This window comes from Cadophora gregata (assembly GCF_030347475.1).
Source record: "Cadophora gregata isolate MNR1 chromosome Unknown scaffold_5, whole genome shotgun sequence".
Taxonomy (NCBI): Eukaryota; Fungi; Ascomycota; class Leotiomycetes; order Helotiales; family Ploettnerulaceae; genus Cadophora; species Cadophora gregata.
The window spans coordinates 1,846,206-1,871,763 of record NW_026695928.1 but is presented as its reverse complement, the minus strand read 5'-3'; the positions used below and the strand labels follow the sequence as shown (position 1 = coordinate 1,871,763).

Here is a 25,558-nt window from a genome sequence, read left to right as displayed (position 1 = left end):
TCTTGGGAGTGTAAATTTCCCGAAAGCTCGCATAATTTGGCGAGAGCGCATCTGCCCTATTACTCTTTTCAACATGTCGACGTAAAGACTGCCAGATAAGTTCCACACGCGCCACAATTCTGTGAGATGAACACTACTAGAACTGCATAGGTGGTCAAGTCAAGTCAATCCCCCCATCATTTTTGCACAACCAAGCACAATACAACTGTGACATGCAAAGGGGCAGCCGCATGCACCTCGCCGAGTATCTCTCCATCATGTCTCAAACACAAAGGCTGTAAACACAAAGGTTACAAGTAATTGTTACCGAGATCGATCCTGATCGTGATGCTATCAATAGTGTGCACACGGTGGCTTTGACCTTGCAGCCGCCTTCTTGGTGACGTCTTCCATCCCTTCCACCCTTCTGTCTATGCTCATTTACCAGATTTTGAATTTGGCGGCGAGACACCTCCAATGAGGAGCCCCGCCAGAGAGAAGTCCAATCGGTTTGAGACCAGCGTAATGACCAGATGGCAGCACATGTAGTATGGCTTTTGGAGTTAGGTCCTCTCACGGGATAAGTTCCAAGCTCAGTTGATAATCTACTTGCTGGTTTTACACATCGGAAGGACTGTTACAAATTGTTAATTTAACTGGCGATAAGATCTCTTCAATAAATACAATTTGTAGAGACAGGGTTCGAGACATGTCCTCAAAAGACAATAGACACCCAAGGGAAGGGACTTCAGATTGCTTGCGATCGGACAAATCCGAGATCCCAGATCACTTCGGCCACTGTCAAGCAAGTTTGTAAACCCATCAAAATACACCACCTAACAGACTAAAAGTTTCTTCCTATGGTACAATTCGTGGCAGGAACATCTACCAACCAGGTTCATCAGCCATTCACTGTGACCAGCAGCAACTGCAGATCGCGATTCGCGGTTGTAACTCTGAATTTTACCAGTGCACAAGCCCTCTCACTAGCGAGTCAAAGAAAAGAGAACCGAGTACATTAGGACCATTGTGTGACGGAATGAAAAGCGGTGATACAGGCAATACTGAAAGGAAACGCATTCTAGTCGACTGCAGATATGAAATGCGGTCAAAGATGTAGTCCGAAGGACATCGTACGGGACGAAAGCGACTCCATCCAATAGGACTCGAGCAACATGGCATGATTTAACCTATTCACCACCCAGAGCCCCATTCCAGAGCGAAGCTGCAGGAACGTAAATGAACCAAGCACTTTGCCATTGCCAGGAAATACTGGACCTCAAAACGAACGGCCTCAGATTCTATAGTAGACCTTGTCCTCGAGCTGTATGAAAATGTGAAGTCGAAAGAGCGAGAAAATATCGAGACGTTGATGGAAGTGGTGATTGAAAGGTAGAGAATCAGGAATGAAGAAGGCGAGCTCAATTGTCTCCATACGTGAGGTTCTCGGTGTAGGTATTCTCCTCACTTTTAAATCTGGTAGGCTCCTCATCGTTTCTTGATGTACCAGTGAGTTGCTCCGACATCAATCCCTTCTCCTTGAGATACTTGATAGACTTCAAGATGGTCAGATCATCTTTTGCCGTGTCGTTGAGAATGAGCCGTTGTGCAAGAGTCATCTTTCCACCGTTTGCCTCCTTATCTCTCAAAGCTTGATTGCGAACCTCCTGGTCGTGAACGAAGCGACACTTGCCCTTCTTGCCGCAGGTACCACCAGTCGAAAAGTACTTGCAATGTCGTTGAAGTTGAGCTTTGGATGGCTGTGAAACACGGTACGGTGCATTCTGGCGAGAAGAAGCTGCTTCAGGTTTGGAGTCATCGGAGCCAGAATCCGATGAACCATCGGAATCGTCATCGCTCACTTGACCACGGACTTCATCGCCCTCATCGCCGTTCTCACGCTTGCGCTTAGAACCGCCCATGGATTCTTGGATCTTTCGCTCAGCCTTCTCGAGCTCACGTCGGAGCTTTTCGGCTTTTCTCTGCTGAATCTCGAGTTTGGTCTCGCCCTCTTCCTTCTTGATAGACTTCTCCTGCTTGATGCGCTGTCTATTTTCACGCTCTTGCTCACGTCGTTGACGAAGCTCTTCTGCGGCAGCTTCTCTACGAGCTTTCGTAGGAAATTTACTTCTTCGCTCAGCAAGCCATTCTTCCAAATCAGTTGGCAACCTAGAAAATATTAGCAAGAAGAACTAATCTCCTATCGCAAACAAACAAACATACTGCGGAGTATCAGGACCAAGCAAAGTGACAAGTCTGGCTTCTTCGTCGGCATCATCAACCTCATCTTCGCTGTCTTCATGCTCAACACCATTTGGTGTGAGACCAAGAGTATTGGTGCGACGCTTCTTCTTCTTTTTGCCGTTGGCATCTGCACCTGCAGGCCTTTGGCGATTCTCTGAAGTAGATCTCTGACCACCTCCATGATGATGGTTACGATTATCGCCACGATCGCGATCACCACGACCGCCGCGAGAATGCTGAAAATCATTACGACCGCCACCTCTGCCTCTGAAATTTGAATTGCCTCGACCCCGATTAGGGCCAGAGTTGTATGGATTGGGATCTAGCGGTGGACGCTGTCCTCCATGAGAGAAATCTTGAGGGGGATACGGCTGATAGTGTGGTTGAGAGAATGGGGGAGGTGGACTTTGATGGGTTGCAAATTGATGAGAGAAGGGAGGGCCCGCTTGAGCCATATGTCCTCCTCTATCATTGTCAAATCCCATTCGAATGGGCGGTCCCATGAGAGGTGCTTCATGGCCTCCACGGCCACCTTGAAAGCCACCACGACCGCGATTATTATTATTATTGAAAGGGGGTCTGGCATGCTGGGGAGGACCTTGCCACTGCTGTGGAGGTCCGCCATGCTGGTTAGGAGGCCCACTGTGACCATAAGAAGGGGTTGGCTGAGGAGTCTGAAACTGCTGAGGTGGTTGTTGCGGCCCATACTGTGGCTGCGGCTGGTAGGCTTGTGGAGCGTAATTTGGATGATAATTTTGTGGTTGCAAAGGGGCAGGTTGAGGTGCATGCATAGGAGGTTGCGGGTGAGGGTGCTGTTGATGTTGTGGAGGACCATGATGCTGTTGACCATGTTGATCGTGCTGATTGTTCTGCCACTGTGGTCCACCATAACCGCCTCCAATAGGAGGGCCTTGCTGCGGCTGCTGGGGACCGGGAGCTTGAGGGCCTATGTATGGAGCAGACTGCTGACCATTATATCCAGCAGGCGGACCTTGGGCTTGAGGAGGGCCTTGTCCTTGTGGGTTGTAGCCTCCATTTGGTTGTTGAGGATTATAGGGTTGATTGCCATGGAAATCACCTCGACCTCCTTGATTGCCACCTCGGCCACCTCGAGGAGGACCACCTCCTCTAGGAGGCTGTTGGTATTGCGGATGAGGATGCTGCTGCTGCGGGTAACCGTATTGCGGTTGCTGCTGCAGGTGATTCGATGGAGGAGGGCCAGGAGGCGGTGGAGGCGGAGGGTAGTTGTATTGCTGAGTGCCAGCCATGGGAGCGTTGTGAGAAGCGACACGGCGCGGTACAAGTGCTGGCAATAGACGTTGCTCAGAAGCGTAGTTGTAGCTGTGGATGTCGACAGTCTTATAATAGATGTGCTCTGATGGCAAGATGCGTCAATTGGACTCTGGAGGATGATGAAAGGAGATGCAATTTGAATCGTGCGGTACAAGAAAGAGAAAGGGAGAGCCAGGGAGGAGCTCACCAGGAGGTCGAGGTCCTGCCATTTTGGCGGAACGTGGCAGCTAGCGCGGAACCACTCAAACCTTATTTGTCAGGAATGCGACAGCTTTTGGGAGATGCAACTATCTCGAAGACTGATCTCACTGACAACTAACTAAGGTAACCTCTTCAATGTGGTGAAATCATCGATCCTTGATGCTGTGGACGTGGAGTTGTAGTTGATCGAGCATCTCGAGATTGGAAAAGTTTGCTATCGGCTCGAGCTGTTTTTCGCGCCAGCAAACAGCGAATTCAAGTCTTGTCACGTGGTATCAAAATCAAGATTCACGACCTGTTCGGCTTCAACTTCAAGTTGGATTCTACTTGGAATACTTGGCTCTGGCTGGAAAAGGTCCAAGCTGAAGGGCGCCCTCTTGGACCTGTTCTCAAAACTAGTCCTTGGTATTCTTGTTCGTCATAAATATCAAGTCCAAATCTCCCTAACGCCAAACCATTTTCCCTCCCTCCGGCATGTTTATTCTCGTAAGTCAGAGAGCGAATTACCCTTGGGAGTAATATCGAAGAACTACCATTGACCTCTCAGCAGACCAAAATCGCGGATCTTGTCCAGATCGTACCAGAAGATTTCAACAAGGACGCAGCACAAGCTATCGAGGATAACATCAATGCTAAATATGCCAACAAGGTCATTCAAAAGATCGGGCTCTGCATCTGTCTTTATGATCTCTTGTCTTCGTCTGAAGGTTTGATTGGTCATGGTACCGGTCTTGTCAACGTCAATGGTATGTTTCCCAACTCCTGCCATCGCCAAGTATGATTTTATGAGCCGGGCCAGGCCTCTCTTGTTCTCTTCAATATTGTTATGGCTTCATGGTGAACTTTTGATTTACGGGTTGCTTCTCTATTCATGTGCTTGGCCAGTTTAATATTTCCTGCACTTCTTGATTCGGCAGTGTTTCTAGTTTAATATGAAGGAGATCCATCATAGCCTTGTTATCAATATCCAAAACTAGAATATAGCTGATCTTACCCATATAGTCGAGTTCCGCCTCATAGTCTTCCGGCCTTTCAAGCACGAAGTAATAGTTGGTCGTATAAGCAGCGCCAACACGGATGGTATCAGAGGTACGTACATCAACAAAAGGACCACTCCAAATGCTGCACAGCCCCTTTCCCCATACTCCAAGAAACAAGACTAATGCTCGTTTCCCAGTACGCCTTCCTTTCTTCGACGAGATCTTCGTCCCCAGGCAATCTCTTCCAGAAGGCTCCGAATTGTCAGCATCATTTCCTCCTTTCGCTATGATCCCCTTTCCCCAGTCCCATGTTACCTCACGTCCCATTTTCAAGCGCTAACAACCTCCCAGTAGCGGCGAACAGATCTACGAATGGCGCACCGAAGACAACACTCTCTTCTTCGACACTCACGAGACCGTACGTCTCCGTATCCAAGACGAGGTCTGGAAAGATCAGAATCCCGTTGGCCCTAGAGGTACTAGTCTCCCCAAATCCTTCTTCTCGCTCCTGCCCCTCCCAAATCAACATATCTTATCCACCGCTCTCCCTCCTACCGTCCAAAAGAAAGTCTAACACTCATCCTTTTCCCCACAGAAAAAGAAGAACCATCCAATAGCCTCACAATCCCTGTTGGTAGTGGCAAGACCAAGAACAGTCCGTACTCGCTGATTGGAAGCATGGATGATGCAGGAATGGGACCTATCATCTGGTGGGATGGCGAAGAAGCTGAGGAGGAGGAAGAAGCTGTTGCGGAGTGAACCTAACCAAAAAACTAGACACTCTACGGGGACGTAGACCCAAGAGGTGACTTCGGAGGAGGCAAAGATGGAAGGGATTGGATTAGAGAGAGGCAAATGTGTTTACATGTTGCTCCTCTCGGAAAACGCCGAGTGGAGCAAAAAGTTCCTCAGGCAAGTACACCTTACCAGGATACGGATGAGAAAGTTTGTTGCTTTGAATTAGATTACAAGCACCTCATTCAATACAGAAAGACAATCTGTTGCTTTCGTCTACCTCAATTCCAATTTCTTATGACTCCCCTTACCAATCTCTACTTACTGCAACACCACTTGCGCATAAGTATTCTTATCCACCCCAGTCAAACCATCCACCAGCTCACTCCCCTTCGTACTCGCGGTCTTCAACCAGCACGTCCCTTGATGCGCACTCACATACGCCAAATAACTATTAAAAGTCGCCGCCACGCACGTCTTCCCACTCGCCGCCACCCCGTTCGCATTATACGTCGCACATGCTCTCGCGCAGTCTAGCAAACTGTACGCTACAATGGAGATTATGTCTGGGCCTGCAGAGTCCTGTCCACAGACTACTTTGAATGTTGAGCCGAATGCTTGGATGTTGTTGCCGTCCAGGGACGGGCAGTCGAGGGCGAGGAAGCCGGAGGTGGGGACGGTGATGTCGCTTGTGGCGGTGGGTGTTGAGTCTGGAGAGAGAGTTGAGGTGATGGTTCGTGTGCGGGTTATATAGATGGCGTCAGGATTTGAGTTGGATCCTGAGGAGTCGGTGCCAGAGCCGGTGTCAAGGTTAACGTTTGAGGAAGAACTGTTTACTTATTAGCGACTGACCATTCTAAACTCTAACACAAGTCTTCGGAAGCCACCATCAGTCTAAATTTATCTCATTCCCCAGTTACTTAACCACTGAGTTTCCACAAAGCCATGCCTGAGAATAACACAAACTCACCATTTCCTTCTAATACTCCTCACAGCCAGGCTCCCTCCCAGCCCACCACCAATCCCACTCGCAATTGTAACGAACGCCAACAGCAGCGCCAACCAAAACGTCGGCCTCCTCACACCGCAAATCGTCTTCTCCTTCCCTACATATCCACCCGGTGGCCCTCCCATACTTTCAGGAGACTGTCCATAATAAGGCTGAACATGGCTCGTCGGAGCTGGCGACTGTGGCGCGAGATATGGCTTTGTGTCCGGCGCGACTTCGAGCCCTGAATGAGGTTGTTGAGTCGCCATATATTAGACGTGTACACGACCTTATCTTCGCTTGCCCAAAGGATTCCGTCCGAAAAGCAGTCGTTCGTAGCACCGTCGGTACAACGAAGTAGAACACAAAATAAACAAGACGAGAAGTACAAAACACCTCGAGGAAATCTCAAAAAGCCCACTTACAAAAGTACCTCCCTCTGCCTCAAACCTGCCATCCATGCATCCCCAAAGCCCATGTTTATTTTTACCCATCCCCATCACGAGTTGTGAACTATATCTCTAAGCGAGCCAGAGCTGAGCGGTGGCATCCAATCACTTTCCCGAACAGGAAAGCCACCACAGGGGTTCCCGAATCCTTTAATTCAGATATCTCGCGTGCTGGCATGGTTCAGTTTCTTGGTATTTCAGGTGGGACCAATTGATGCTTGAGTGCTGCAAGCCTTCGGGATAGGGCGGCCTATGAGCGTTGTTGATGGAGTGTTGATCTGGATTACTAATTTCCTTGATACGTTTCTTTCTTTCGTTGACAGGATGCACTGACAGATGTTCGAGCAAGTGGAGAAATCCTCAGGAGTTGTATATAAGTTGGTCGTTGTATGTTGCGATATGTGTTGAGTGAGATTTCGTTGCTATCATTATTACTTCAAACGCGAATCTTCATCAATGAAGCACACCTTCTTCCACCCAACCTCCTCTCTGTAACTTGCACAATTCATCAACAACAATGGGTGGGACGCAAAAAGAGTCCCCAGCTTTGACATCAGTCCTCCCAAGGCGAAATTGTGCACATGTTTATCGCGAGCAAATGATGCCTTGAGGAACAAAGATGATAAGGTCAAGAATATGAAAGACAGATATCTCGGTGCAAGGTTCACCGACAACTCGCCCCTCACGTCGAATAACATCAAGGCGTCTCAAAGGGTCAAGCGTTTACTCATGATGCGATTTTGGAAAACCTGTACGCCCCATATGCTCCTCATATACGTAAGATAGCTCTAGCAGATTAAGTTACATGGCAGAGTCTCACTTCTAGGTGTAATCAATAAATCTGTGGCAAGTGTAGCTTCTGGGATTATCCAGACTCTGACCCACCGAAATGCTGCAAAATACAGTCTATTTATGAAAACTCTTCATTAGAAGCTTTCCGCTGTCCCATCTGAGGCCCCTGCAAGCTGGGAAGCTCTTCCGCGTTACAATCAGAATAATCACTGTCATAGATCTGCCTATGCGTACTTAGTGAATCGTCTCTGTGCTGAACTGAAAGACCAAATCTCGCCTTTCTCAGATCCTCCAGTTCCCGAGCCAGTCGAGCTCTACAGTCTTCCTCCTGATCCAACCTTCTAAACCCTGATAGTCCCAGCAGGATCGCAAGATGCATGGCAGGAGCAGTGGGAAATGATGAACTTGTTGAACTGCGAGGCTGCAGACGTGTAGTGTTTCTTACACTCAGCAGAGAAACTCGATGGGCAACTGACAGTGACACAGATTGATGGTAATATAAGTTACTAGACGAGAAGCGTCTGATATCTTACAACGAGTCATAGTTGTTCTCGACTGCGACAGAGAAGGCACGACAAAATAAAATCAAAAAGCATGGGATTGCCCAGCTCAGACCCTCGTCGTCACCTGTCGTCTCCCGACCAATCAGCTACAGGATTATGTTTTCAAGCAAGCTTGTTTGCAGAGTGAAATGGATGTAGAGCAGGAAACCGCCTATTTTCTATTTTCTGACTAATAGTCAAGAGGTATCTGAAAAGTATTCGCTGGACACAATCCTATATCCTGTCTATAGGAAAACACAGTTCCGGTAGTAGATCCAAAGCAAGTCTATCTTGTAGAAAGACTTGTAAATAACGCCGTATCTCGAACTCCTTAAAATGCCCAAAATGCAATGCAACTCTCGTAGCTCGTGAGGTATATTTCGGATCAAGCAGCGTATCCGTTGACACCGATGATGCCCTTGAGACCATTCGAGATCTTAGGCCAGACAACTGCCCTCTCCAGTGCCTGGAGAACATCTTGCTTGAGATCCTCCGCATCCTCGATACCGCAGCTGATTCTCACCAAGTCATCAAAGACACCAACTGCTTCACGCTGCTCCTTGGGGATACCGGCGTGTGTCATGCTGCTGGGGACCTCGACTAAACTCTCAATGCCACCTAGTGATTCTGCGAGTGTGAAGATGTTTGTGGTCTGGCAGAATCGCTCGGCTGCTGCTGAACCGCCCTTGATGCGGAAAGAGAGCATACCACCGCCCATGCCGTTTCGGTGTTGCTTGATGGCGATGGCTCGGTGTGGGTGAGAGTTCAGTCCGGGGTAATTGACTGCGATAACATTTGGCGACGCCTCCAGGGCCTTTGCGACAGCAGTAGCATTGACTGTTGCCTCTCTTGCTCTCAGATGCAAAGTCTTCAATCCACGGTGTGCCAACCAACTATCGAATGCCGAGGGGATGGCTCCAACGGCGTTTTGCAAGAATCCCAGTCTCTCCTTCATGGCATCGGAGTTGAAAGCTGCAACACCCATCACCACGTCCGAATGTCCATTGATGTACTTGGTAACCGAATGGACGACAATATCAGCTCCGTGATCCAAAGGATTCTGGACATATGGGCTCATGAAAGTGTTGTCCACCACAACCATAACACCACGTTCATGCGCCTGGGTAGCAACGGCCCGAATATCAACCAGTCGCAGAGTAGGGTTTGAAGGAGTTTCAATCCATACCAGCTTTGTCTCTGGAGTAATGTGTTCTCTAATATCGACCTCAATTTCTGGAGTAAAAGTGACTTTGACACCGTGTGCCTTTGCGACCTGGGTGAAGTATCTGTGTGTGCCACCATAGACATCGCTCACACTGATAACATGACTGCCCGCTGCCAAACTCTGCAAGATGATGGCAGTGGCTGCGGAGCCTGAAGAGAAAGCCAATGCATATTTTGCGTGCTCTAGAGCTGCAACAGCTTCCTCGAAGTTATCGCGGTTGGGGTTGGAGGAACGGCTATATTCGTATTTCCCGACCGGCTTGCCTACAGCGGTTTGCGCAAAGGTGGTCGATAGCGAAATTGGAGCAATGACAGCACCGGTGGAAGGATCATGACGAGACCCAGCGTGGACAGCAAGAGTGCCAAAACCCTGGACTGGAGAGGGAGCTCGTGGAGGGGTATCAATTGGGTGGTCGGCCATGTTGAAAAGTCGTTACGTGTTTGACGAGGGGTAGTTAGAAGAGTTCGGTCGAAGACTGATTGCGCAGCAGGAAATGGTGAGGCGTGAAGAGTATTTGTAACCAAGAGTGTTGGAGGATGTCTTGAAGTGAAGGATTGTGGAGTGGAGGGGCGGTGAAATTTATTTTATGAAGCAATGTTTGGTGGGGATTGATCTGAAGGATCGAGAAGTGATTGATAATGGATTGCACGAAGTGCGGTTACGACCGGACAAGGACAAAGGGCGTGTGTATCACGCAATTCGGTGACTCTCTGGGCTGGACGCAGGTAAGAGAGTCAATTAGTCAGATGGCAGGGCAGGTAAGGAGGTATGGAAGGGATTGAGGCTTGATTAGTATTCTAGACATTTGCATTGTTACCTATAATACAGTCTATTAAGGTATCTGTGCCTACCTTTAGGTACGAGTACCTGTACGATTGTGCTGCATGTACATATAATATGATTTACCTATGCCTGGTATACCTGGAGGCTGTACCTTACCAGGTGGTCCATAAATTTTGATTTTATTTTCTTTGGTTCGGCCCACCTCAGTCCCTGAGCCTGAGTCCCAGGCATCATGGACGCCCACTTTTCCCGTGGCCAGGGCATGGTCCGATGGTCGCCAGGGCAGAGGTGGGCACTGGGCAGTCAGCAGCGCTCGCAGCACTCAGCCCCAAAGCCCCAAAGCCCCAGCCGTGCTTCACCTGGCGGCCTGGCTGGCCTCAAGAGTCAAGCCTCGCTCGCCTGCTGCCCCTGCTGCCCCTGCTGCCCCTGCTGCCCCTGCCGCATCGTCACTCGTTCTGGCCGAGGTGATGCCCCTCATACTCGATACCAGAGACGTACGACAAACGAGAGCTCGGGGATCTGCGACCCTATTGGTCGATCACTGTCCTGCACAAGCGGTCGGGTTCGTGCTGCTGCCGGAACCGACATCAATCGGAAACCCCAAACGGAACAGAACAGAACAGAACAGACAACAACCAAAACCCCATTATGAAGAGGAGGCACCAGTGAGGCAGTGTTGACTGAACTGTCGCAGACCCTGACCTCTCCCCTACTCTTCGTCTTGACCTTGATGCCTATGTACCTGCGGTTCTACGGCATCACGATGCATAGGAACCCCCCTCCTACAAATAACAAAACTCCGCCATTCCCTATTCCTTGATCCTGATTCCACAGCTTCAGCTCCGGCTCTAGGACGACGAGCAATGCCCCCGCGAAGGTCACACAAGAAGTCTAAGGCAGGCTGCCAAAGGTCAGTCAAATTTTCAGAATACGCGGTGCAGTCCGGGAACAATTGCATGTGCAGTGTCTCTTTCCTTTGGCAGGCTAATCCCCTGTGTGGACATTCACGCTTGCTGAGCCAAACTACTTTCCGTGCTGACTTCGTTTCACAGATGCAAGAATAGGAAAATAAAGGTCAGAATTCCCGTTCTCCCCAAGCTTCGGCGGGCCTAACACTATTCTAGTGCGATGAAGTACACCCAACTTGTGGTAACTGTCTTAAACATGGAGTTTCCTGCGATTTCGAGTGTCCCGAGACGCCAGCATCCGCCAGCACACCTTACCCGGCCCCAAGTCCTCGCATGGGGTCGGCATCATCATCAACTTCCACCCCGCGTTCGTCTACGGTGATGCCAATGTATCAGAACCCTACCTCGCTTGTCAGAACACACTCGAATTCCACTGTGTCCCGGTCCTTGGAGTTCAAGCTCTTGCACCACTACACAGCTCTCACTTCGCAGACATTCTCGGATACGAAGGAGCAGAACCATGTATGGCAGGTTGATATACCGACAATAGCGTATGATGCTCAATATCTAATGGATGCCATTCTGGCGGTGTCTGCTCTGCATTTGCGGTCTATACATCCGGAAGACCACAGTTTGATACGAGCGTCGCATGGATACATGGCCTCCTCGATCGCACAGTATTCAAACCTGTTGAATCAAGGACTTTCGGAAATGAATGCGGAAGCGTTGTTCTCAACTTCTGCTCTGATAGCTTTCCAGGCATCAGCCTCGAGACGTTTTGACGACGAGGCGAACGGAACATATACTCTCCCATTGGCTTGGTTCCATTCGTTCCAAGGAGTCAAGACGATTGTTCTTGCGAGTTGGCAATGGCTGAGATCAAGCAATCGCATATACCCTATCATCAACAGCCAACCAGCGCTTTTTCTTGACCCAGATCCAGAGCGGAAGCTGTTCTTCGCGCCACTCCTACAGGGACTCGAGGAGCAACTAGAGAATCTCCCACCCATGGCACGACCAGAAACCAAACAAGCGTATGAACATGCAGTTTCATTTTTGAACTGGTCCCATCAGAAGCCTGTACGCAATCGCATTCTTGGCTTCGCAGCTACCGTTTCTCGACATTATGTGGATTTAATCGGACAGCAAGATCCAAGAGCCCTCGTGATCTCAGCATGCTTCTTTGCGCTTACGAAAATGGTGGATGACGTATGGTGGTTAGAGGGAATTGCTAAGCGAGAGGTTAACGGTATCTTCAGTCTGCTGCCGCAGGATTGGTGGCCTAAGATGGAGTGGGCATTACGGGTTGCGAATCACGAAGGTCCGATGAGTGAAGAGGTTTGGGGATGCTCGCTGCATACATTGTATGAGAACGATACTGTGAAGCTAGAAGACGAATTTGAGGCAGACGTCACGCAGCACATCGAAATGCTAGCTTCGATGGTCAACGGATGTGTTGTGGAGCCCCTGGATTGAAGAGGGTGTTTAGTAATGAGGCGGACCGGGATTGGGTCAAGTTTGACAAACGGACACTTACAACGGCTGGCACAAGAAGGGCCAGGAATATCCTGCGATCCTTGAAGGGCTCGGAGGAATATATCATCCAGCTCAAGTTGCCAGCCAGTAGATGTGGAGTGCATTCGGACAGGATGTGTTGATTACGTACCTCGGACGGTACATGGAAACCTTTGAGAATGAAGCTACTTAATAGATGGGAGATGAAACGAATGATAACTACTATTACTGTATACTATGCTTCTTTCAAATGTAACTGATACTTTTTACAATACATATATCCTTGTATTGGAAACAGTGGTCATGCTCTTCCCGCTGCACCGAATCAGCCTGCGTTAATGCCAAGCGCGCTAACCCACCTGACACCGCGTCAATGAATCTCGCGTCAAAAGGCCTCCACCATTCCAGCATTGTCCTATCCTGAGAGTCTCGTACACCAAGCGAGCCGACCCTGTCACGAAAGCGCTCGCCCTGAATGAACTCGTAGCAATTGCCAGCTAATAATGTTCCGCAACCCACGAGAGAACATCACTATCGACCCTTCAACCACCACTCCCCTCAGACCCTCAACAGGTCGACCTCCAACGCCACCCGGCACAGATCGAACCCCTCTTCAATCCACCACAACAGTAACGATAATGTCCAGTCGCAGTTCCACCAAGCCACTTACTCCTCGTCCATCTTCCAAAACCAACACTCCCAGCCTAGGCAAGCAAAGCACCAGCACAAAGAAGCCTTTCTCTGCGAAACCACAGGGCAAGCCCAACGCCAGTATCCTCAACTTTTTCAAGAAGGTTGATGGACCTGTGCAAGATGACTCGATATTCTTGTCGCATGGATCAAAAATAGCGAATTTGCAGAATCTGGCAAGGGACCTGAGTCCTGTCCTCGCAGAAGAGGAGTTGGATCTGTATGGAGATGGCGAAGATAGGTTTAATGAGGTGGGTGGATCGGTGAAGAAGAGGAAGATTTCTGGGGAGAACATGCCGAGTGCCATTGGAAATGATGCGGATTTCCTGGAAACTGCTAGAGAGAACGAAGTTCCCATCAAGAATGGGTGTACACTTCCTCCGCCAGAGGTAGACGCAAAGCCGAAACCTAAACCGAAGAAAAGAAGTGGACCATTTTTGTCAGACTCGGATACAGATGATGAGGACGATAACGAGGCGATTCAACAGAATGCTGTGAAGGCGGAGCAGGAGGAATTAGATACCCTTGTGTCGAATCAACCCGATAGCATGAATGAAGTTGTGGAGACGAAACCTATCGACCATGTCCAGATCCGGGAAAACAAACCTTTGGTTCCCACTATCATATCAGTGGTCCCAATAAAGAAATCTTCATCAAAATCCCGCAAGAAGATAGATGTAAAAGAAGCTCAAGCAAAATGGGCGGCAATGCAACCCAACACTCCACCGTCAGATTATGACATCCCGGGAGAGAGCGAGGGGTCCGCTTATGGTGATAACAAGAAGTCAAAGAAAAGGAAGAAGAAAAAGAAGTCTCCAAAGCCTGATACGAAGAATGAAAGTAATGGCGATGGCGAGCACGAGGGCGAAGTTTCTAAGAAAGCGAAGAAGGCAAAGAAAGTACCAGTCATACCTTCCTTGAAGAAGGAAAATACTAGTGTAGATGAATGGGAGAATTTCGAGGATTTTGAAGAGTTTCCGGATGAAGACGATGAGTTTGGAAATGGAGAGGAAGCGGTCGAGAGGAGATGGATGGAGGAACAGACCAGACTGGAGATGGAGGAACAGGCTAGATTGGAGGCAGGAGAGGCAGTCGAAGATGAGGCATCTTTCAACGGTTTCGACGACGAAATGGTGTTGGACCAGCTGGAAGACGACGGGATGTCTGCTAGTTGTCCAATTTGTGAAGCGAGCCTAGCCGGCATATGTGCAGATGATGCTACAAAGCATGTCAATGGCTGTCTAGACGGCAATCCGATCCCTTTACCGGAGCGGCAGAAAGCTCCTGTCGAGAAGGAGGGTCCGAAAGAGTCCAAATTTTTCACTCCAGGAGCCAGTCGTTTTGCTCGGAAAGCAGCCGTACCCAGACCAGGCCAAGCGAATCCATTTGAAGTAGGATCAGCAGCCGCAGCACCATCGTCGGCTTTCTCAAAGCTCATGTCAGGACATGCCGAAGACGCTGCCTGGGCGAACGCTGCCGCCTCGGAGCAGAAATCAAGAGGAAAGCCGGCATACCAGAGAACATGCCCATTCTACAAAATCATGCCAGGTTTCTTCATATGTGTCGATGCCTTTAGATATGGCGCGGTTCAAGGATGTAACGCGTATTTTCTTAGCCACTTTCACAGCGATCACTATATTGGACTTACGTCTACATGGAGCCATGGTCCCATCTACTGCAGCAAGGTCACAGGGAATCTAGTAAAGCAGCAACTTCGAGTGGATCCAAAGTATGTCATTTTTCTCGAGTTCGAGGAACGTTTCGAAGTCCCGGGAACTCAAGGTGTGGCCATCACGATGATTCCCGCCAACCACTGTCCAGGCAGTTCTCTCTTCTTGTTCGAGAAGGTCATTGGGAAAGGAGCAAATCCAAAAGTACAAAGGATTCTACACTGCGGAGATTTTCGTGCCTGTCCAGCCCATCTCGCTCATCCTCTTCTTATGCCAGATGTCGTCGACACTATCACTGGCAATACTAAACAGCAGAAAATCGATGTCTGCTACCTCGATACTACCTACCTCAATCCTAAATACTCCTTCCCGTCTCAAGAAGAAGTCATTAAAGCCTGCGCCGACATGTGCGTCTCCCTCAAAAAGGAACGCGCCGAGGAGAACGATGCATGGGAGGTTGTCAAGCGGGAGCGAGCCGGGACCGGGATGACCAAATTCGTACAGAACGCCACCATCAAGTCCGAAGACGATAGTATTGCCATGTCCATCAACTCATCAAAGGATACCAAATCACGCGGTAGGCTCTTAGTCGTCTGCGGCACGTACAGTATAGGCAAAGAGCGAATATGCATGGGCATAGCTCGTGCCCTGGACTGTAAGATCTGGGCGCCACCTGGCAAGATGAAAATCTGCGCTGCGCTAGAAGACGAGGAGTTGAGCTCCAGGATGACAAGTGATCCGAGAGAAGCGCAGATACATATGCAGATGCTAATGGAGATCCGGCCGGAGACGCTGCAGGATTACTTGAATGGCTACAAACCGCATTTCAGCCGTATCGTAGGCTTCAGACCTAGTGGTTGGAATTATCGCCCTCCAAATTCTCGGTTAGTCGCTCCGTTTCCCAGTGGCAGTATCACATAAACACATTTACAAGTCGTATCTAACATCCTCATAGATTCACAGCCTCCCCCGCCATCCCAACAATCCTGCACTCCCCTTCCTGGCGCTCTTCCTTCTCCATGATGGAACTAACGCCCCAGCGCGGCAGCACTCGCGAAGCCTCGTGCTTTGGAGTCCCCTACTCCGAACATAGCAGTTTCCGTGAGCTGACTATGTTTGTTTGTGCATTGCGCATTGAGAAGGTCGTCCCGACTGTTAACGTAGGAAGTGCGCCTGGACGAGCGAAGATGAAAAGTTGGATCGAGAGGTGGATGGCGGAGAGGAGGAAGAATGGTTGTTTAAAGCTTGGTGAAGGGGGTGAGGCGAAGGGAGAAGTCAGATGGTGAATTTTGGCAGCAGTTGGTGGGGAAGCATTATGCTTGCTTGGCTTTTGAGCGTGAATCTGGCGCCTAAGATATTAGTATGTCCATGTCTACCAATCTCCTGGAGAAATCACGTCGAAATTCAAATCGAAATGTAATTTACAACAGTGTGATTCTCATCCAGCCCTGCCTCTAGCAGCGGTACTGAGATAGACCTCCGTCTCGTCTCTGATCCAGGCACACTGAATCATGTCCGACGCCAGGTGCGGCTGAAAGCCATGGTCGCGACCAAAATCTTGGGTATGGTCTTGGCTAATAACACTTCTTGCAAAACACATTTCTGCCAAGGTGCTTCTCGCTAGCTGTGTCTTCGTCTTTCGCGTCATTCGTCTGTTTAAGTAGCCGTGAGCTGCTTTTGCTGTGTGGGCTTAAGCCACCCCCTTTTTGGAACTCGCGGCTAGCACTATCATCCAGGTACGGAGTAAGAAGGTAGATGCACAACATAGCCAAACCTTACGAGACGCCATACGGTACGGGTGCATAAACAAATTTCCCATACTTGAGGAGCCACCGCATTTGATAGTTTTTTCTTGGTTGTCATTGGCTGTTTATTGCCCCGTGGACAATTTTGTGACATCTCTGAATCTTATCTACGATTTAAGCTAATCGATCTCAGAGTTTGCCAGCCACAAGAAAAGTCTATGTTGACCAAGAGCAGCCCTAGCCGTTCTAGTTGGAATGTTGTTCTTTATGTGTCAACGCTCTTTACCTCATTGACATCGCCAAGTCCACATATTGCGCTCGAGGAGATGGAAATCAACGACTTGGCATCTTTTCCAGAGAAGAAAATTGAGGTAGGAATTTAGAACTGCCGCGATGGCTTCGCAGCAATCAAATACATCCATTGCCCTCTGCGTTCTTTACTACTCCTTCCTCTCTTCTCGTCCCTTTGAGCAACACCCCCACCTCAAAGTTCTCACACCATGCATCTCCACCACCGCTCTAATTTTAATGCGCTCTTCGTATTCTTCACACTGTCAGCACTTTCTACACTATTCACAGCAGTAGTTGCACAATCCAATGGCGTGGAAATCAAAACCCAAGCTACATGTCCAGTTCCAACCATCACCGTTCACGTCTCCTACGACGTTGTCCTCACCCCTCTCTCACTTTCATGCTCGGTGATTGAAAATGCGACGTTTGTATTTGGCAATGGGTATGAGACGGAAATAACGAATGCGCCAACCTTCTTGGATACGCTGATTTATGATACGAAGACGGTTACTGTTGAGAAGACGGTCACTGCGCAAACTCCACCACCCTATATACCTGGAGGGGAAAGTCCTTCTAATGGAGTGCCATACCCAACGTCTTCGCCTGCATTATCATCCGCCAGTAGCTCACTACCTACGCCGTCGTCCTCTACTGCCTCTCAAACTACTTCAGAGTCAACCTCTTCAGGCAGTACCGGCTCGCCATCGCCTTCTCAGTCTCCGCTTCAACCCCCGTCTTTTTACAATGACTGCTCAGTAGACCCTTACAACCCAGATTTCAGACTGTATGTATTTTCACCCCGGAATCTGTCACCAATGATCTGACCAAACTTCATAGATACATCGTCGATGGCACGAACGGCAATGTACTTGGTGCTCTTGGCAACAATGGCTCTGTCCTCGGCTATCAAAATGAGGATAACGGCTTGACATTTCGGGTGCAGATTTCTGCGTCTGGGTATGTTTTCTATATTCTGCTGCTAATTGACTGGGTTGAGGCTGATAAATATAAGCTTATTCGATTTGGTGACTGATGAAGCCTCGCCGAGATATCTGGGTGTTTCGGATGCGAGTACTTATATTCTAGTTGACTCAAGGTAGATCCGAGCCTCACAAGACGATCTGCAAACTGCTAAGACGGAAAAGTTCAAACAGTGCATCGCCAACCACATATCCAGGCCTTGAAGGGCAGATTGCGACATCGTAAGCGTCTTTCCTTTCGTACTGGCACATGCTAATTTGTTCAAAGAATATGGTCAATTGACTGTAACGGTGCGCTCTCTTCGAATACCACCTCAATTATCACACGTCGTAGCTCTACATCGCCTAGCAAAGCAATTGAAATCAGAGACGGCATTCTTTTCATTGAAGTTCCTCTCTTCCTCCTCGACATCACCCTCCTCCGACTCCTTCGTAGCGTCAATCCTCCCATCCCAGCAAGTCCCCGCTGTCTTCTCGGTGGCCCAGCTTTCCTGAAACCAGGAGCACCTCCAGCAACTGTAAATGCTTGTGGGTCGTTCGGTGTCACGGTCCCCTACGCTTTCGACTTCTTTGACTTCTCTCCTTGCTGTGATGGCCATGATGCCTGCTTCGGTAAACACAACCCGCTCTCTCGTCCTCAACAGTACGATTATCACTCATGTTCCCAGCTAACACTTGATTAGATGACTGCAGTATCAACTTTTTCGACTGCAACAATCGATTCCTCAACTGCATGCTCCCAAAGTGCAAACTAGGCGACGATCCCGAGCTCGAACAAGTCTGCACCCGCCTCGGCGCAGCATTCTACCGCATCGTCGCCGGGCCGGTCGGTCTCGCAGCATTCCAGACCGCAAACTTCCGCCGCTGTACCTGCGACAAACCAGAATCCTCAACAAGCACCTCGGCCAGTAGCACCAAGACCTCTACGACCAAAACGAGCACATCAACAAGTAAATCTCCCACCGCCACCACAACACTTTGTGCGTATCTCCGCGACAACCCAACACCGTTCACGTATCTCTCTGCTCCAGGCTACGCAGAATGTAGGGCAGCTGTGCCAGCGCGACTTGAACCAGGTTGTTCGAGGGACTGTTCGGCTGTGGACTGGGACTGCAGCTACTGTTACGAGGATGGCAGGCCGGAGTTCGATTCTGGATGTCCGTCGCGCTGTCTCCAGCAGAGTATTAGACGATGTGAGTTGTACCAGGAGACGTGTCCTGATGCATATAGGGGGGGATATAGTCAGTGTGTGAATCTGAATTTGGAGGGTGGATATTGCTTTAATGGGAGTTTAGAGGAGTGTAAAAGGGTGAGAGATGATTGTGAGATTGTGAATAACGATCCGGGGTTGGCGTATGTACATCCGGCGTAGGATTTGGGAAGCTCTCACAAAGCGATTATTTAGAGATGTCCTTGATTGATTTAATCACATCATATTCCACAGTCAATCTTTTTCTCTTCTTGACCTTAAGCATGCAAGGCGGAACCTCGCTTAATAGCTGGCACACATGTCAACAACGAGATGACCACTCAAAATTTGCAACGTCGCGCATACACACAGACCATTAGCCTTTCGAGAATTGACTCTCTAAACTATGTTTTGGATGATAAGATTTTATAATTACAAGTCCCAGAAATTTTCAACCCTCAAGGTATCTCAGCCTTCGATTGCGGGAGGGGATGGCAAGCCAGCCACCATCTTCGGAAGCATTATGTGCATGGTACTAGTCTGGTTGTTCATTTAACAACGATAAATGGCTATTTGTTTCAAAGTAGCCCAAAGATCTGTCATCAGCACGTATTGTCTGTTGTTGTCTGTTATGATATGTTCGTACAATTGCGTGAGATGTGCGAGTCTGCTGGATTGCTCTGGAAGCGCCCGTGTGGCAGAATTGACGCTCAGGAGAAACTTGAAGGCACAGCGACCTCACAATTGCATGCCATGTTCCATCTCGCTTGTCGAGTCAAGTAGTCTGATACGCCCTCCCAACTGGGCGACCAATGGCTCATTTTGTCAGAGCATACTAAAGCGTAAGACGGTCATCAAATTCCTCCACCACTGAGTTCGCTTACGGTACTTGGGTCTTGAAAACAAGGACTCCTTCTAATTGGTGTAGAACACGACTATCAAATACCTCATCTTTTAGGCACCTGCGACAACTGCGATTTGCGCAAACTTGCATGATCCACGATGTCCCTGCACGGTGGACGTCAGATTTTGCGTGTCCACCCGGCGTACCTCAACTAGGCTGCCGAATTAACATTTCGCTTAATTTCGTAAGCAGCCCCTTTCTTGACCGAGGCCTAAAGGAGACATACCCTACACCACACCAAACTTATGAACTAGTGCCGAGTTCCGCAAGAATTTGGGCTTAACCAGACTGTGACTCAATTTTCACGGCTTAGTTGTTCGCGGCAACTTTTCTGGGAACTTTTTCTGACCAGGAGTCACAGGTTTTGTTGGGGAGATTTAGATGTTCAGATAAGCTGCGAAAGAAGACGAGACAGGAAATAACGCTTACTAAGCCATCTTTGCATGCCCATTGTTGGTTTCGTCTTAATGCCTCAGTTGTGTTTCCTGTCGTTGTGTTCCCCAATCAGAATTCTATCAGTCACCAACAGAAAACAAGCTTCTTGAGCAGCAGAAAAAACCCAGGCAGTGTCATGTACGGTAGCGTGACCCGACTCACCATTAATAACTAACTACTCGGGAGTGGCTTCAGAATAGTCGAAACGGCGCACGACCCGAGTTGAGTCAATCGGCCATGTGAGTAATAACTAAGGCACATTTTCATGTCAGGCAGCCAAGGTTTTCGGAGTTCTTAGCTGGTCCTTTTGCTTTGGTACTGTATTATTGTGGTTTGGCGAAGTTCGTAATTTAGAAGCCTGAAAAGTGGGGTGCCGAAATCGTCATCCTGTGACTGTGCAAGGGTGCGACGAATCGGAGAGTTCTATGTGATGCTGGTGCGGTCGAGCATGGGGAATTAGAACTCCCCATATGGTGGAGTATGATATGTTGGTTTGGTTAATCCATGGTCCGATCTTCTTTAGGGATGCGTGGCTTGCATTGCCTACTGGCTAAAAATTTCAAGGCAGCAAAATTCGTTAGAGGCTTGCGTTATTTGTTTTGATTTCCTAGTCTACAGGAAAGGAAGAGAACTATATAAATCTTCCATGTTCCTTCTGAATTATTCTCTCCACAAAGCATTCACCATCATCATCTACCAATCCTCAAGTCTTCTGCTCAGTTTTACACATTCTCATCAAAGACCACCACATAAAACTACTTCACAACATATCCTCTACCAACACAGTTAAGATGTCCGATCAATCCAACAGCCAAAGCTCACAAGGAAACTATTCCTCCTCCTCCTCCGACAAGCACAACTACGCAGCCTCAATCCAATCGACAACCTCCTCCTTCAAGTCATACAAGCCTCTCCTAGAGACCGAATCTCCTTCATCATCATCAAGAGAGTCGAAGAATTCCAAAGCATGGAAGAAGACGAAGAAGTTCCTCTCCTCGATCGGCGAACCACCAACCGCCGAGTACGACCGTCAGCAAAATGAGAAGAAGGGTATCAAGACGAATGGAAGGGAAGCATTTGGTGCCATCAACTATGGCCCATATCGGACAAGCAATTTTGGAGGCGAGAGGACGTTGGGACGGATATGAGATATCGTTGATTGATTCGTGCTTCTTGATGATGTCTTTGAAGTGAGCGCTTCTAGCGATTTAGCACTTTGGAGTTTGGAGTTTCGTTCCTGGGATTTCGATGGAGTGAACAGGGGTGAACTTTGTGACGCTTCGAGGTTCAATTGATTGATCGGATCCGATATCTGTGTATTTGTAGGCCAATCTCTTGATCGTGGGCCTTCTGTTTCCAGGATTGTCTGCTAGAGGTTGAAATGTTCAGAAATTCATGTATTCGTCTCACTTGACTTGACTAGTCTGCGATAGTCTTAGAATAAATGGTGGAAAAGAAGTCCATGTTTCGAGTGTGCCTCCACAAGGGTCGTGAAGATATTTCCAAGGATCCCAGCTAGGATATATCGTCGTTTCCAAAACAGTAGCTATCCTGGTCGAACCCAATGTCTCCAAAGACATCCTGGAATAAGTGCTGTTGAGTGCAATATCTGAGCGTGACTGGTGTGTCTCCAGAATTTTGCTCAGCAGCACATGGAAGTGTTCCACGCACTGCTTGACGAATGGATTTAGTTGTTCCGCAGCACGTAAAGTAGACATGGTCCCACCTCCGCTCTAGCACCGGGGTCGACAAACATAATCGAAGCGCGGTGGCGATCAAGATTGTCCCAGCGATATGCAGCTACAGAATTCAATGCCCCAAAGGCAGAATGCCAGCGTCCAAGGCATATACCATCTGCGCCGCATCAGTCCTCGCAGCTACCGTAATGTTGAGTTCGATCTTCGGGGCCGCATTTCCTATGTTCACCTCTTGGATGTATGCCAATCTTGGTATACATTGGGCTTCTTCAATACCAGCTTTTTTGATTGCAGTTTGCTTGCCGTTTCCTTGTTTGATGTACAAGTATGGGGAGAGCCTGAGGATGAAATGTAACTATGCGCAAGAAGCTGCTATGATGATGGCCCGCATGCAGAATAATGGCTCCGGGACAAGCAGCACCTGGATAAGGGATCTGTATAACTTCTCATTTTAAATTCCCTCCATGTTGTACATATTATGTGAATCGTGCTGGTCACCAACTGGCACTCCTCTTCAGTATAAATTTTTGGGGTGAAACCCCATCCGCCAGATGCCACACGATCATACACTTGGGAACAGCAACGAAAAATCCCAGAGAGGTTCCATAGCATAGAAGCCCTCTTCATTAAGAATCATGTCCAAACCCTCAAACATGATAGGAGGTTCGGGTATAGTCGAGCCAGTTGATGCCGGGGGAGAGATAATGGCTTGGTCCTGCTGTTTGTCCAAGGTCATGGACGTCTCTAACGCGGTCCGCATCGACTCTGCCCGCTTTAATATAAAGGACCCTTGAACATGTACCATGTGGCTGTCGTCGAAGCCAACTTGGAGATCAACCATGAGTTGCGCTGTCTCGATGACGTTGTCCAGTACGTCGAAAATATTCGGGATAATGGAAGCGTAGGTCTGACAGACGGAGATGACGAAGAGACAGCAGAAAGAATCCATGACACATGCTGTGTCGTCAACGTAGCGCAGCCTATCTTTCTGGATCGGACTGCGACCAAGAGGCCCTAGTCAACGAGATTAGCAATTGGTTCTTCTTAAGACAAGTAAAAAAGAAGTCACATCCCCAAAAAGCTCGGGAGGGCCAGTAGAACGGAGCATTCAGACAGGAATTTTACGGGAAAATCGGACACCTACATTCGAGAACATGATTCGCACAGGCTACACACCTCCGGATCTGGTCCTTTTGCAGAGCCGTGAGACTCTGAGGGGAATTCCTAAGGAACTTTATGGCATAACTTGTAATGCAGAATCGAGTGAAACGTGCAGTAAAATCAAGAAATGTTCCTTGCTCAGAGGCCTGGAGGTAACCCGACCATTTCTCATACCATGCATCGATCTCCCGGTCAGTGTCCCTCAGAACTGCTTCAACGGAGTTCTCGTCCACTGCCTCGGATACATCAGGGAGAGACCACCACTCTCCTAAACGTGGATGCTGTGCACTCGCCTACAAAAGAGCGTCAAATTGCGGCTCCGAAGCAGAAAAGTGGCTATGAACTAACCTTCTCCCAGATTAGGTTCAGGTCGATCTGACCGAATAGATTGCAATTACACGATGACAACATCTGCCCACCGATTTCTTGGAGTACTAATGGTGCTGCACGTATAGAAGAGTCGATATGAATTGTTGGAGGCGTACCACTAACAATCGAAGTGCTTCGCATATGTCAGCAAAGTAAACAAAATCATTCACGAATCCCATACTAATGTGAGGTAGCAAACATAAATAACCAGTATATGTATTTCTGATATGCTCTGGTCTCCGTGATTCCATCAGGATTCGACCTCATCTCCGCCCGCAAATCTTGCAATGAGCGATGGAGTCCTAAGCGAGTTCCATAAACTTCGATCACAGACTTGAGGTACCAGAATTGGACTTCCGAAGTTGCTGACGGGTTGGAGGAGCGTGACGGGGGTGTTAAATCAGCGTAGAGAAAGAGGATGAACAAGCTTTTCAGAGCCGAGAGTTCGTCCGCATGAGGAGCTCCTGATTGCATCGAAAGTACACCTCTCGGGACTTTGATTACCTCAGGTAGTAGCCTCTCCCTCATCTCCTTGCCGCCAGGGAGATATCTCGCGGTAACGAAACATATGCAATAGACGACTTGCAGGTCATTGTCGATCAAGTAGTCGGTATCCTCGAAGTCCTGGGGTCGGAAGACACACATGAACGGAAGATGGCGTTGGGTGAATCTGGAGCCTATCAGCTTGACTTCTGTCTAGTATTCGGCGTGTATCTTACAGCTGTATCATATCTTTCATCTCTGCCCTGGAAAGAAGAGTACGGTCAACTTCCAGGCTAGACGTGGTTGGAGTGAGTGCTTCATTGCTTGGGCTGTAGGTCGACTGCCGTTTGCGTTTCCGAAGGAAGGTTGACTCCATGGGTCTCGGTGATGATGTCGACGAAGATGGCTTGAAGCGAGACTCAAGAACAGCATCCACTGGTGGCGTCGAGTATATGCATGGTATCACGGAGTCGTTGGCCGGCTCACGATCTACAGATCTCGGCTTTGGATCTGGAAGAAATCTGAAGCTATTCGTTGGCGGTCGAGGTATTGATGCAATCGAAGAGATCCTTGACGCATGCTGGTGAGAGAGTAAGCGTTGTTTCCCTTGTGAATGTCTATCATGGAGCTCTCGACACATGGAGGGGGGCAAGCTCCCCACCAGAAGAGGACATGCTTGATTGAGGGAGTTTCTTACTTGATTCACACGTACATCGGAGATTCGCGTCTCTACAATGGATTTTTGACGATATGTAGTCTGGGGAACACATTCTCGACCGACTTTTTGACATCTGATACATGGAGGATTTTCCGACCCCTCACATTTCATCTAGTGAAGCGAAGGTCAGCCAGTGTCTCTAAGCAACGCCAAAATACACCACACTGCAGGATTCTTCAAGTTCCGGACTCTTCTTGGATTAGAAATCATTACATGGGCTTCGAAGGGACACTAACCTTCATCTGTCTACAGGCTACGCAAGCCCGCACACCATGATGATTGCGTGGAGGGGAGACATTCTCGACGTGAGCTCCGGTCGATGGAACGGCACCGGCCCGAATACCGGCTGTAGTATACTGTTCCGACATAGCTGATAACGGCCGCTGTTTGTTCGGTGACCTTATATACGCTCCGGATGTTGAATTGCAATAGAACTTCGAAGCCTAACAAAATGGCGAAGATCCACCTTTATCTTTGGAAATTCGCAAGTGTCTTGTTGGCGAAGAATCAACTGCAGAATTCTCGACTCTAGGTGAGAAATTCCACGAGACCTTTTCAGAACATACCTCTCACACGGATTGGCAGTCCTTCC

The 25,558-nt window shown here is 48.8% G+C and overlaps 9 protein-coding genes across 9 annotated transcripts; 5 read left to right on the top strand and 4 right to left on the bottom strand.

Annotated features, from left to right (window-relative positions):
* Positions 1-1,400: 1,400 nt before the first annotated feature.
* ONS95_011389 (uncharacterized protein) lies at positions 1,401-3,491 on the bottom strand (the record flags this gene model as incomplete). The annotated part of the gene is made up of 2 exons (XM_058504999.1): positions 1,401-2,148; positions 2,203-3,491. 2 exons carry the CDS (start codon positions 3,489-3,491, stop codon positions 1,401-1,403), a joined length of 2,037 nt encoding a protein of 678 aa, XP_058359555.1.
* A 700-nt stretch (positions 3,492-4,191) lies between these two features.
* RPC25 (DNA-directed RNA polymerase III subunit rpc25) lies at positions 4,192-5,456 on the top strand (the record flags this gene model as incomplete). The annotated part of the gene is made up of 6 exons (XM_058504998.1): positions 4,192-4,203; positions 4,268-4,463; positions 4,720-4,806; positions 4,895-4,958; positions 5,049-5,173; positions 5,293-5,456. 6 exons carry the CDS (start codon positions 4,192-4,194, stop codon positions 5,454-5,456), a joined length of 648 nt encoding a protein of 215 aa, XP_058359554.1.
* A 297-nt stretch (positions 5,457-5,753) lies between these two features.
* ONS95_011387 (uncharacterized protein) lies at positions 5,754-7,243 on the bottom strand (the record flags this gene model as incomplete). The annotated part of the gene is made up of 2 exons (XM_058504997.1): positions 6,403-7,243; positions 5,754-6,261 (listed from the first exon to the last, which is right to left on the bottom strand). The coding sequence occupies exons 1-2, from the start codon at positions 6,687-6,689 to the stop codon at positions 5,754-5,756; spliced, it is 795 nt and encodes a 264-aa protein (XP_058359553.1). The 5' UTR covers positions 6,690-7,243.
* Positions 7,244-10,245, bottom strand: CYS3 (cystathionine gamma-lyase cys3). Its single transcript, XM_058504996.1, has one exon. The coding sequence runs from the start codon at positions 9,846-9,848 to the stop codon at positions 8,589-8,591; it is 1,260 nt and encodes a 419-aa protein (XP_058359552.1). The 5' UTR covers positions 9,849-10,245; the 3' UTR covers positions 7,244-8,588.
* A 381-nt stretch (positions 10,246-10,626) lies between these two features.
* ONS95_011385 (uncharacterized protein) lies at positions 10,627-12,909 on the top strand. The gene is made up of 3 exons (XM_058504995.1): positions 10,627-11,121; positions 11,264-11,285; positions 11,336-12,909. The coding sequence occupies exons 1-3, from the start codon at positions 11,075-11,077 to the stop codon at positions 12,593-12,595; spliced, it is 1,329 nt and encodes a 442-aa protein (XP_058359551.1). The 5' UTR covers positions 10,627-11,074; the 3' UTR covers positions 12,596-12,909.
* A 25-nt stretch (positions 12,910-12,934) lies between these two features.
* Positions 12,935-16,877, top strand: ONS95_011384 (uncharacterized protein). The gene is made up of 2 exons (XM_058504994.1): positions 12,935-15,878; positions 15,950-16,877. The coding sequence occupies exons 1-2, from the start codon at positions 13,138-13,140 to the stop codon at positions 16,278-16,280; spliced, it is 3,072 nt and encodes a 1,023-aa protein (XP_058359550.1). The 5' UTR covers positions 12,935-13,137; the 3' UTR covers positions 16,281-16,877.
* A 278-nt stretch (positions 16,878-17,155) lies between these two features.
* ONS95_011383 (uncharacterized protein) lies at positions 17,156-19,467 on the top strand. Its single transcript, XM_058504993.1, has 6 exons — positions 17,156-17,814; positions 17,868-17,987; positions 18,043-18,126; positions 18,176-18,232; positions 18,279-18,622; positions 18,694-19,467. Exons 1-6 carry the CDS (start codon positions 17,240-17,242, stop codon positions 19,380-19,382), a joined length of 1,869 nt encoding a protein of 622 aa, XP_058359549.1. The 5' UTR covers positions 17,156-17,239; the 3' UTR covers positions 19,383-19,467.
* A 1,862-nt stretch (positions 19,468-21,329) lies between these two features.
* Positions 21,330-21,686, top strand: ONS95_011382 (uncharacterized protein; the record flags this gene model as incomplete). Its single annotated transcript, XM_058504992.1, has 1 exon — positions 21,330-21,686. The coding sequence occupies one exon, from the start codon at positions 21,330-21,332 to the stop codon at positions 21,684-21,686; it is 357 nt and encodes a 118-aa protein (XP_058359548.1).
* Positions 21,687-22,797: 1,111 nt separating this feature from the next.
* On the bottom strand, positions 22,798-25,498 carry ONS95_011381 (uncharacterized protein; the record flags this gene model as incomplete). Its single annotated transcript, XM_058504991.1, has 7 exons — positions 25,203-25,498; positions 24,946-25,156; positions 24,485-24,828; positions 23,947-24,435; positions 23,745-23,898; positions 23,380-23,689; positions 22,798-23,249 (listed from the first exon to the last, which is right to left on the bottom strand). The coding sequence occupies exons 2-7, from the start codon at positions 25,075-25,077 to the stop codon at positions 22,798-22,800; spliced, it is 1,881 nt and encodes a 626-aa protein (XP_058359547.1). The 5' UTR covers positions 25,078-25,156; positions 25,203-25,498.
* Between the last annotated feature and the right edge of the window lie 60 nt (positions 25,499-25,558).